The 12,624-nt window shown below is 40.2% G+C and overlaps 1 protein-coding gene across 6 annotated transcripts in view; it reads right to left on the reverse strand.

The window, feature by feature from the left end:
* XPO4 (exportin 4) overlaps positions 1-12,624 on the reverse strand; it is a 340,414-nt gene that overhangs the window by 179,116 nt on the left and 148,674 nt on the right. For 5 of the 6 annotated variants that reach the window (XM_029602521.1, XM_029602524.1, XM_029602522.1 and 2 more), the window contains exons 7-9: positions 4,266-4,378; positions 849-1,006; positions 165-339 (exon numbers count right to left, since the gene is read on the reverse strand). In XM_029602521.1, the coding sequence (XP_029458381.1) occupies positions 165-339; positions 849-1,006; positions 4,266-4,378 (446 nt within the window). The remainder of the gene's footprint in view (positions 1-164; positions 340-848; positions 1,007-4,265; positions 4,379-12,624) is intronic. The other variant, XM_029602525.1, reaches the window with a different exon arrangement.

Consider the following 12,624-nt stretch of genomic DNA (forward strand, 5'->3'; position numbering starts at 1 on the left):
TGAGAACAAAGTTCAGATGAGCAAAGTCAAAATGAAGCATAAAAAGCCCCTCACAAGCCTTCTGGTATAGAGAGGGGCTTTCTCCAGAATGCAGTAGAACATTCCGTGGGCACTGCTGAGGAAGCACAAAAGGATAAAGTGCAGTTATAGTCTGGAAAACTCACCACTTCCTCCAAGGCAGCACTTCTCCCAAACGAGCAGGTAAGGTGTGTGAGGCAGTTAACAAATGAAGAGAAAAGTTCATTCGGAATGGCAGTTAAAATATTGCGGGGGAAGACAGTTATCAGGTTACTGATTATATTGGAGATTCCTACTGCTTCCGAGTCCTCGATTTCTATTCTAAATAAACAAAAGCAATATGGTTTTTTCTTTTTGAAGAAATTGGCAGAAAAATGGTAAACACAAGCATAAGACTATTTTTTTTTCTAACTGCTCATTCCTGAGCCTATTACAAATGTGGAACTATGGAAACACATGGCTGCTTTCAGCATTTCAAAGACAGCTTTATATTCCACATCTTCAATGCAGTTATACTATTACTGTACTTCTGGTGTTTTTCTCCAAAAGCTTTAAAAGGGAGAGTACAGAAAGAATATTTGTACAAATTCATACACCGTGTGGCTAAAAGCAGAAGACAGCGCTGGAAGCGCAAATGTAGATAGTAGACCAAGAGAAACAAGGTTAAAAGGATCACAGAGAAGCAAAGCTAAAAGATACCAGCGTACAAATATCAAACTAAATAGCTAAACAAAGAAAAAAAAATACTGACCCCCCCCCCCCCAGCCACACACACACAAAAGATTTCCGTTTCGAGTCATCCTTCAAATTCAAAGGTCATGCTTACATACCCATTAATGGTGTTCAGTAAGCCCTCGATGAAGTGTGCCAAGTAATCAACTTGTGACCTTTCATCTGGGAAGATCAATCCATGAAGCGAGGCAAGCTGTGCTAAGCACTGTAACGAGTCCTGGGCCATATCAGAATCTTCTCGGATTTTGCGATGTACCTGTTAGAAAGCAACAATCACCAATATCGAGGAAAAAAAGCATTGTAAATGTACCGTAAAGCAGAGCTGTCATTTCAGAAGGACGAGGGGGGAAAAAAAGCTTACTTTGTTCAAATAACTGCCAAACAAAAGAGCATCTCTAACTTCTTAAACCAAGGGCATCCTCTTAACATGGTCCCTCACTTCACTTGTTTCCTGATTCATAGTATTTATGAAAACTAACATTTAACTAAGTGCTACTTACATTTTGATTACTGGACTATCTACTGTATGCTGCGTCTCAAAGTAGCGAGACAGATGCCAGCTAGTCAGACACACTGTTCCTTCTAAAAACAGCAATAATGACAGTCATTTCTATTATGCTAACTATGTCTAGGCGACAGCATCTTGCTAAAGTTAGTTGATAAGTTCAATCAAGAGTATGGATGCTTCTTCAGTGGAGGTAAACACACAAGACACAGGAAGCAAAATGTACATCATCCATGGCAACACCCTCATATTACTCTGTGGCTACTTATAATTTTGTTTCATTGCTCCACAATATATATGGTGCAGTACATTATTTGGTATAACAAATGCAGACATGAAAGGCATTTTTTAAACAACTCAATACATTTAAAATGAATGCATTAAGAGAAAATCCATACTAATGGCTGCTTCTTGAGCACGACCCATTCAGATCTCAGTACTACTGGCAAACGTGTATACAAAGATGTACAGGCAGAATTTAAATGATGTTTAACTAGTATTTATTTAACATTATTTATATTCCACAATTCTCACAAATTCATTGCAGATTTCAGTGAACATACATAATCAAAGCAGTATTACACAGTACAATATAAAACAAAATAAGACAGACAAATGTGATCTAAAACTCAGATATTAAAATCTCAATCACTTGCCTTAAACTACTTTTCATGTTATTAAATGGTAAGAAGGGTGGACTTTTGTATATTTAGTTCTCTTTCAACTTAACTATGCAAAAGGTACAGGGGGCTCAGATAAAAATTCAAAGGACGCCTCTTCTATGAAAGTCCAATTGATGTTGACGCGCTGTACATTTACTGAACTACATTCCAGCTAATCAGCACAGGTTTCAAATCCTCAAAAATACAAGTCTAGCAAGCAATTTTTAGGTTTTAATAAATGTACTTTCAATCATTTCTGGTAATGTGGAGAAGTGCTTTAGATTTGATTTTATATGACACCAACATGTTCATGACTATTGGGATCCAAAGAAGCACAGCCCCTTTCAGGTATTTCCTGCAAGGTGTGGTGTAAGCAGGGGTCTTTCGGGACTGCAACTGGATCTCTGAAATCAAACTGTGGATCACAATCAAAATAATCTCGCTCCATGGAAAATACCCATTTGGGGGCTAACCATTTGGATTATAATTGTCATGATCCAAATACCAGCTCATTCCTACAAATTTAGATTTTGTACCATACTAGTACTAAATATAAATTATTTCAAAATGTTTTAAGATAGCTAAAATATTTTTCATAGTTTTATATGCAACACTGCTTTCCAATTGCTGTAATAACTTGCTGCTGTAATAACACTGGTAAAAATCATTTAACATCAATGGTAAAAAAAAAACAAAAAACGCACCATTCTAATTTCATAGCTCCCTCATGCTCCTCCCAGAAAATATATATAAACAACTCAGAAATTGGTACGGCAATTTGATTTGTCTCATTCCTCTTGGAAGGCAATTTTATTACAATGTCCTAATCTATATAAACAGACCTTACAAATACGTAACATTCCGTGTTAGAAACCGGCAACTGGAAGGATAAACAGAGCAATAGTTTGTCTGACATCAAGATGAAAGTTACTCAAAACAAACAAATAATACTCTTCTTTTTTTTTTTTTTTATTTGTCATCAGGCAACACAATGGACAAACGGCATTTGGAAAATTGTCTACCACATGCAACTCCCCAGTGTCACTTTTTGCCAGTGCGATGCAAGCATATCATGGCAGCTTCTGACAATTTTGCTGTGTGAAAGAACGATTTCTTAGAAAAACTTGAACCTCTTAACATCCCCACCGGTGATGGCACAATTCCACTAGCTCACTTATGGCACCGCTGAAATATTTAATTAGGTACAACTCAGGGGAATTGGTAACCAAAATTAAACTATGAAGGGTTAAACTTGTAAACCCTAAAGTTATTTGCAAGAGAAGGTTCACAGCTGACAGTAGCAGCTGTTTGGATGGTCTAGACAGCTGGTCAGAGTTTGTGTGCATCTAACAGTCTCAGTGGGTTTTTTACCTTTTCAAAAACCAAAAAAAAGAAAGGAAAACCTGCTCAAGGAAGAAAGATTTCAACTTTCAATCCAGAAAAGAAACCTAATTTTTGATGTACTGAATTTAAACAAACATCAACACTATCAAGCAAAATCCATAGACAAAATAAGACTTGTGTTAGTCACTTTAACAATGACTGCCAACCAAATACTTTATTTCTCTGTGCTGGAAAGTGAGAATAGTCTGATGAATGCAGAAATTTCAATTTCCTATAAATATATAGGATAAAGCACATTGTTCATAGAAGAATCTGTTACTGTTGAGCTGATGTAAATGGTAAAAAAATACAGTTCCGTTATGTTTTATTTACTGAAACAAAAATATATACATTAAATCAGTAGTAGATAAATGCTTTCTAGCTTAAGTCTAAGTTTTAACAATAAAAGCAAAAGGTTTCTACATTGGACATTTCTACATTTGCTGTCTGACTTTTCTGAACAGCAGACCTTTTGGACAGAGTACAGATTACAGCTGAACCTGGCTGAATAATCCAAAGCTGTTTCAATTTGTCAGTGGTCAGCTGAATGTTTTTTTATGTCAAGGCATATACACTACACCTGAATCCATTACAACTGTGGGGTGTGAAGCTTACTTAATACAAACAAGAGTGCCTTCAATCGTTTCAACCTCTCAAAACATTTAGAATAACTGTTACCTTTGGATAGGATTGGAATTACAATCACAAGCCATGCGTATCATTGGACTACAAACTTGAAAGAGTTCCTAAGATTCTTTTGCCTGAAGACCTGCACCTTTTTCCACTACTAGGAAAATTGCAGCCCCGCATCAATTCAAAGCTATTTAATCATGAAATGATCTAGCATAAACAAATATTTTTGCAGCGTACCTAGCTTGCACTGTATTACACCAAGAATCTCCGGGGTTCTTACACAACATATTAGTTACCTGCAGTCATTATTAATGCTTAAGAATGAGACTTACTGTAAAGAAAAGCTCCATGACTCTGCTGTCCAGAAGGGTCTCACGCCAGGACTCTGTTGGTTTTAGCATCACATTTTGCGAGGACTCAAACATAGCTATATAATGTCTGCCCAGTTATCTGGTGTCAAGGTCAACAATAACATTCCTACTTGGCTTTAAAGAAAAGAAACCCCAGATACAGCAAGGATCCATTCAGAAAGAATGCAATGGAAACAAACATTAAGCCCCTTCACATACACCACATAATTCATGCATGAGGCCAAGGAATAAAAGGTATTAAGTACTGGAAATAAAGACTGCACGAGGAATTTCAGATAACGGTTTGATCGTAATTACGCGGCATACCATACTGATAAAATCACTTTGATAACCAGCATGCTTCATGTGACAGGGGCGGAAGGGAAAACAGCAACCGCAAATAACAGATGTTAAATGGAAGCAAAATAGGAAATTATTTTCTAAAAGATTTGTTCCTGGCAGCTTGCAGGAAGAAATCTTTAAGACGAGTAAAGATAGCTCACTGCTATACAGAAAATAAATGTATAATGGTATTTTTCAAGGAATGTTTCATCGAAAGACGATAATAGGTTTGGTCTTATGGTAGCTTAAGTTTCTGAATATGCTGTGAAGTGACAAAGGAACTGCCAGACACCACAATCACATAGATATATTAATAGACATGTTCATAATGAGGGGATGACAGCCAGATAACACAAATGTAGTCTAAAAAGGAATTACAGCTTCATCAGTTCCACAACAATAGGTTTGTCTGGAACTGCAGTTCCCATAGCTCATTGGCAAGTGCTTAATACTCATTCTAATTAAACTCTTTTGGGGATCACTGGTCCTATAAATTATTTTTAGGCCCTCTTCTCATCCTCTGCACTAGTTCAATACTGTAGTCTGCAAAAAAAAAACAAAAAAAAAACCAAACTTACAAAACCCATGAATCGTCAAAAACTCTGGCTTCCAAACTCTATGATGTCCATGGGAGGAATCAGTTAATCAACAAGCAAAAGGAGACAACGCATCTAAATACATAATGCCTTCAAAGCAAGAACCAATAAGTCAATAGATTCCAATTCTCTCACCATCAGCTGATTAAGTGCCAAAAAAAACAACCAACCAGTTCAAGATTCATTCCAAGAAAAAGTTCATTGCTTCTGTATAAAAAACATCACTAACCTGCTTTATTTAATAGACCAATGCTTCATTTGCTTGGTGACATACTTGACTACTGCTGAATCAAAGCATCTATGATCTTGATCCACTTTTTTTGGTTGTTTTAAAAAGCCTGTGTTGCTGTTCGACAGGTGGCTGACAACACTGTCATATCAGCCAAAGCCCTCCCTGGCATCAATGGAAAGAGGTTCCATGGGCATGCTCACTGGAACCCCAATGTCATCCTCTCTCTGATGCACAGGAAAAAAAAAAAAAAAGCAGAAGATGCATGCAGACACAAAGGTCAGAACACAACCCTTTCCGAGATGTTCATAAAAACGAACTGCTGAATCAGACAACATGACCAGAGTGTACACACACACACAGAGGTTTCTACAATGAGCCCTGGCAGAGTTTAATGACACTCAACACTACAATTTTTGCTTTCCTCTCTCATTCGAGTCCATCCTAGTATCCACTAATATAAAACACTGGTCTGCAGGAATAGTTTTTCCCACATCTCATAGATGAAAATGATAAAAATGCATCTGTTCTAATGATGGACTTGGTATCCGCAGAACAAAGTTTAAAATATTTCCTGTATTCAAGGATATACTGTTACAATTAATGTCCTCTGTATTTAACAGCATAGACCTGAACCACTCTTAACAGACACCTCATGCAAAAACAAAGGAAGGCTAGTTTACCATCACTATTTTAACAAGCCTCAGTATTTAACAACCATATTTTTAGACCTGGTCTCACACTAATGGACTGATGACACATTTGACAATAGAAGATTTGTAATAAGACAGACTGTTCAATGAAAATGAACAATTCAAAGTAAATTCTTTCCGTATGCAATTCATATTCCATTACACATACAAGTATTAGAAGTATCACATCTGAAAGTCATCAATATTCCTAACACTACCTTTCTGACATTACATATAAGAGAAACCAAAATATGACACCAATACATCTTAAAACTAGTGTTAAACTTTCTTGAAACTTTCCCATTTCCTATGGGGCGGATTTTAAGAGCCCTGCTCGCCGGTAAGCCTATTTTACATAGGCCTACCGGCGCGCGCAGAGCCCCGGGACTCGCGTAAGTCCCGGGGTTTTCGGAGGGGGCGTGTCGGGGGCGGGCCCGAACCGCGCGGCGTTTTCGGGGCGTGTCGGGAGTGTTCCGGGGGCGGGCCCGGGGGCGTGGCTACGGCCCGGGGGCATGGCCACGCCCTCCGGACCCGCCCCCAGATCGCGTCCCGGTGCGCTAGCGGCCCGCTGGCGCGCGGGGATTTACGTCTCCCTCCGGGAGGCGTAAATCCCCCAACAAAGGTAAGGGGGGGGTTTAGACAGGGCCGGGCGGGTGGGTTAGGTAGGGGAAGGGAGGGGAAGGTGAGGGGAGGGCAAAAGAAAGTTCCCTCCGAGGCCGCTCCGATTTCGGAGCTGCCTCGGAGGGAATGGGGGTAGGCTGCGCGGCTTGGCGCGCGCCGGCTATACGAAATCGATAGCCTTGCGCGCGCCGATCCCGGATTTCAGCGGCTACGCGCGTATCTACTGAAATCCAGCGTACTTTTGTTTGCGCCTGGAGCGCCAACAAAAGTACGCCTATTCGCGGTTTTTGAAAATCTACCCCAATGTGAATAGTTTGAATTTCACTGAAACTTTATACTGACTGAAAAAGTGTCATGATTCACAGGAAAAGACTTCAGACATCAGATGCTGAGACTTCAAAGTCTCATGTCTTGGTAGAAAACCTCCAGATTTTTGTGTGTGACAGATGTCTACCAATAGTGAAAAATATATACTGCACACTATGTTGATATCAAAGTTCCTTGTTTTGTTTAAAGATACTTTAGATGTGAAAGGATCACAGCAACTTCAAGGTCAAAAAAGATTGCTTGTATAAAACGATATGTGGAACTCTTTGTTTGCATGAAGTTGTATAGGAGTCCAACACAAACCAGTGTTTCACCGCTATGGCTTCATCAGGGAGACATATTCAAACATGCCAATCAATTGCACTGCATAATTTTGTAGTATGTAAGTACATCATCATGTAAATTTGAAACAAAGTTATGCAGGACTGAGCATAATATTCTGAAAATGCTTTTCCCAAAAGGGTCCAGGGTTTGAGAAGCATTTTCCAGGGAGTATATCAAGGCATGGGATCCAAACTTTTCAGGACAGATTTAATCACCACACTCTGGTACATTAACTGGGACTTATCAAATTCTTCAGCTGCCTGGACACATCACTTTTGAGACTGTCTTCTTACTAAAGGAAGTACAGCATCTAAAATCTCTTTAGAGGCATCCAGGTATTTGAGGAGGTAAGAGGTAAAAGATAAGAATATCTTCAATCTGCAATCAAAAGAGACCATCTTAGCCATCCTTTGGATACAATAAAGGGAAAAAGAAAGGTCCTTGTGTTAGAGATCAATACCTGGCTTGTAGCAGAGAGCCCTGAAGGGGGGATAGTGGAGCATTCCTCTTTGGAACAGTTCTCCTCTGACAGGTATCTAGAGCTCCAAGACTCAGACTCAGAAATTATTGGCTGAAAGGTTGTCTGGGACCATATTAGCCCTGGAGCCAAGGGCCTTGGAAGTCTAAAAACTCAATTCTTTGGGGCTTTAGAATGAGCCGAGTTGCAGGATAAGAAAGGCTTCCTGCTCCCAATCCAAAGTGGATGTTACAGAAACAGGCTTAGGGTGCTGGACTGTGTTGGTGCCAATATTCTTGGCACCAAAGGGGATGCATCAAGAGGATGATCATTTGATGCAACAAAAGAAGCCAAAATACTTGAAGCCAGGTCTTTGACATAGACACATTAGGAATGTTGAGCACTTTAGTCATTCTCATGACCAACTCCACTTTGAAGAGTAGTGATATCACCAGGGTTGGCCCTGTAAGAAAGTACATGTCCTACCTGGAGGTAGTTTCTGAATCCTTCTTTGAATTCTTCAGAGGCACATTTGAGTTGGTGTCAATTAAAAATTTTCTGGACTTCTTTAATAAAGTCTATAATGAACTTGATCCCTGTCCCCCTGAACTAATCAAAGAGCAGGAGACTACTCTCTATTTCAGACGGATATTTCGTCTTATAATCTGAAACAGTGATTTACCCCTTTTGGGGGAAAAAAAAGATTTGGATATTCGGCTAATAGATCATTATTGTACTTTTTCCAATTTATCATTTTTGAGTATGACAACAGAGTAAGTGGTCACTTCAATTATTTGCTATTTTGGATGAGGACAATTTTTTTAATGACCTCCATCTGGTTTTAGGGAGTTATTTAGCACTCAAACCTCTTTTAAAAAACTAAGATTTACATAGAAATATGGACAGGGGATTGACTGGTGGTAGTTCTAGACTTGTCAGTGACCTTTGATACTGGGGAATATCATCTTGTTGGATCATTTGCTGGCTTTCAGTATCAAAGGCCCTATGTTATCCTGTTTTTCTTCATACTTTTCAAACTGTATACTACAGGAAAGAGTGAGGAACTCAGTCTCTTCCCCATGACAATTGAAATTTGGTGTGCTCCAGAAGATGGTATTATCACCTATTTTGTTTAATATTTATATTCAGCCCCTGGGGAAATTAATATGGAATGCTGATCTGAAATTTCTCTTAATCTCACAACCTACAGCTTTATTGTAAATTAAACCCATGATATATACAGGCAATTAAATTACAAAATGGGCTTCAATTTATTGAATGGTTGAGATTAAATAAATTAAAAGTTAATCCTCAGAAAACCAAGATATTGTTGGTTATGAAACCTTCTTGCCCTCACCTATTAAAAGAGGCTAGTTTACAGTTGAAGGATGAAGTTCGTCTTTTGAGAGTTATCTTAGACTCAGAACACACCTTTCAAACTCAAGTCCTGCTTTTATCAACTTCGTAATAACTGTAAACATAAAGCTCTATCTTTTCAGTGATCAGTTGAGGACTAGTTCATGTATTTGTCATAGAATGTGGCTTATTGCAACGCTTAGATTCTGCTTTTCATAAGCTACAAAGAGTGCAAAGTACAGCAGCCCAGGTACTCTAACCTGAAACAATGATCAAATCTGCCCTTTATTACATTACCTTCTCTGGCTACCTATTCCAGTTTAAAAATGTCCTCTCTCCTAAATACATTCATAATCCAAGTCCTCATTATATATCAGACCACCTGGTTCATTACTTGCTGAATAGGTTACTTCGCTCATCTCAGAAAATGTGACAACCTTCTGCAGTTAAAAAAGTGAGGCTAACAAACCAGGAAGAAAGCCTTCTCTTATATTGCTCCCTCACTTTGGAATTTGCTTCCTAATGAATTGCTGGCTATGAATGATTGCCTGACATTTCGCAAACCCTGTAAGGCATGGTTTTTTGGTTGTGCTTTTGGTTAATAGTTATATTCTTGAGTGAGACTGTTTTGGTTTTGATACTGTAAGGCAGCGCTTCTCAACCGGTGTGTCATATCTCCTGGTGTCCCACTGCCCGTTGTACTTTCCTTCTCGCTTTTTCCAGCCCCCGCGGGCCAATCGGAAGCCTCCTTCATTCTGCCTGCCTCTGCGCAGGCCAATCGAAAGTCTCCTCCCTCCTACCTGCCAGTGGGAGTAGGAAGAAGGGAGGAAGCCTTTTATTGGCCGGTGAGGCAGGCATTGCATAGCCCGGGGGTGGAGGTGGGAGGAATGGCAGTGTCGAACCCCAATGAAGCAAGGCCGCCACGGGAGCTCATCCCTGTGGCGGCGAAAAAAGAAGGCCCGCCAGAGTAAAGCCGCAGCGGAACTGGAGCCCATCCCTGCAGTGAAGGAAGAAGATGTTTTTGGTGAGAGCTTGTGTGTATGTGAATGGGTGAGAACATGTGTGTGTGGGTGTGAATGGAAGCCTGGGTGAGAGCTTGTGGGTGTGAATCGGTGCCTGGGTGAGAGCCGGTCTGAATGGGTGAGAGAGCATTTGTGTGTGATTGAGAGCTTGTACATAAGAGAGCATGAGTGTGATTGAGAGAGACACTGGTAGGGAGGTGATGTGTTTCTGTGTGAGAGAGACTGGTCAGGAAGATGACTGGTGTGAAAGAGACAGAGACTGGTCGTGGAGCCTAATTGGGGGTGTATGTGTGAGTGACTGGTTGTGGGCGCTAAGGAAGAGGACTGTGAGGACAGAGCTTTAGCAGCCCTTGCTGCTTCTGGTGAGTGCTATTGGCCTAGAAGGGAAAGCAGTAGGAGAGTTGCTGGAGAGGGCAAGTAAAGGTGGCTTTTTTAATTTATTTTTCTTGATTGACTGCCATTTTAATTATTGGGTATTATGCGATGTCTGCTGTTTTGAAATATTTTATTGATATCTGGACATTTTAATAATTTATATGAGTTTTTAATTGTTGGATATTATTCTGTTCAGCAGCTGTTTTGTAACATTTATTAGTAAAGCTTTACAATTATTTCTGTGTGGGGCTCTACAGCAGCTTGGCTTATTCTGTTTTCCCAATAGGAAATGTATTAGTGTTTAGGGCCTGGTTTAATAGTTGTATTTCTTAGGTACGGTTGTTACTGTTTGAGTGTGTTCCATAATACAGGTTTGTGTGCATTATTGCAAATCCTGAGAGTCTGTTAGGTGCTATATTTCTCTTTCCATTTCTCCAGGTTCACACTGCATGCAGAGTGGCTTTTTTGGATTTCCATTCCAGTTTCTGTCTCCATATTTATAATTTGTGGTTTTTCTGTACTTGGTGAAGGTCCGTTCTGGGTGTGTGACAGAGGTGAGGTATTTTACTAGCATGTAGGCATTTGTATCCATCTTATTTGTTGTGTTTTCTCAATAGGATATGCATTAGTGGTAAATTACTGTCTTTTCATAAGGAAGGTTATTGTGCCTGGTAGTAAAGGGAGTTTGTTTTGCTTTTACTGAGATGTCATCAGAACCAGAATATCTTTTTTGTATGGCGAGTTGTACAGGGTAATGCCCTAAATCTGCTCTACACTCTTTGCTGGGGATTGAAGGGATTCATGTGGATGCAGAGTGCATGTTTACATTTAGCCCCATGAGGGTCATATATTCAGTGTGTCACACATGTCAGAACCATCTGTCAGGTGTGTCCCGGCCAAAAAAAGGTTGAGAACAACTGCTGTAAGGGACTAGGGCTTCATGCTGCTAAATGTTTTCTCTTTTAGGTTTTTATTACTATTATTATTGTCTACTTATGATTTTGTGTTTTATGCTTAGTATTTGTTTCATTCATTATGGCACGACTCCCAAGATTCAGTCCCGCCTGAGCATAACAGAAGGAGATGCAATTTGCTAGCCAATTAGAAGTATCTGCTTGGCAATGACAAAATCCAACTAATTCCTATCAAAAGAAACAAAAAATTGGATGGCTGTCTATGGGCTTCTGTCTACATCAGAATAATTTTGTTGGACAGATGATCTCCAAAAGCCCACAGGGAATATCTGATCACCCGGAGCTCCAGGAAATTGATTTGATAGAGATGTTCCTGAGCAGACCATAGACCCTAGATGCTGAGTCCATCTCCATGAGCTCCCCAGCCCAGGGTGGATGCATCCATTGTTAGGCCAATTTGGATGGGAGGATTTTGAAAGAACATCCCCCCTTTCCATATTCAAAATTTCCTGCCACCAGGACAAAGTCCCGGAGAGACGGCGTGACTTGGATGCAATCAGGGAGATCGAGTGGCTTGTCACCACTATGACTTCAAGGACCATTGGGCCTTTCGCATGTGCAAACGTGCCAAGGAAGTGACATGTACTGTTGCAGCCATATGGCCCAACAGCCACAACATGTACCACGCTGACATCTGCTGGCTTTGTTGAATCCCCACCGCAATGGTCATCAGGTTGATGTCCTGTTGCAAGGGCAGGAAGGGCTTAGCCTTAGCCATGAATAGCAGGGCTTCAATAAAGTCCGAATGTGGTGACAGGCTGAGATTGGACTTGGGGTAGTTGACAACAAATCCTAGTGTCTCCAGCATCTGGATGATCAAGTGCATGGCCTTATCGGCCCCTGCCCGAGAGATGCTCTTGACCAGCCAATTGTCAAGATCCCGGAAAACATGAACTCCCAGTTTGCAAAGGTGCTTTGCCACTATAGCTAGACATTTCGTAAAGATACGTAGGGCTGATGCAAGCCCAAACAGCAGAATGTGATACTGGAAGTGCTGTTTTCCCATCACAAATCTGAATACTTTCA

This window comes from Rhinatrema bivittatum, chromosome 5 (assembly GCF_901001135.1).
Source record: "Rhinatrema bivittatum chromosome 5, aRhiBiv1.1, whole genome shotgun sequence".
NCBI lineage: Eukaryota > Metazoa > Chordata > Amphibia > Gymnophiona > Rhinatrematidae > Rhinatrema > Rhinatrema bivittatum.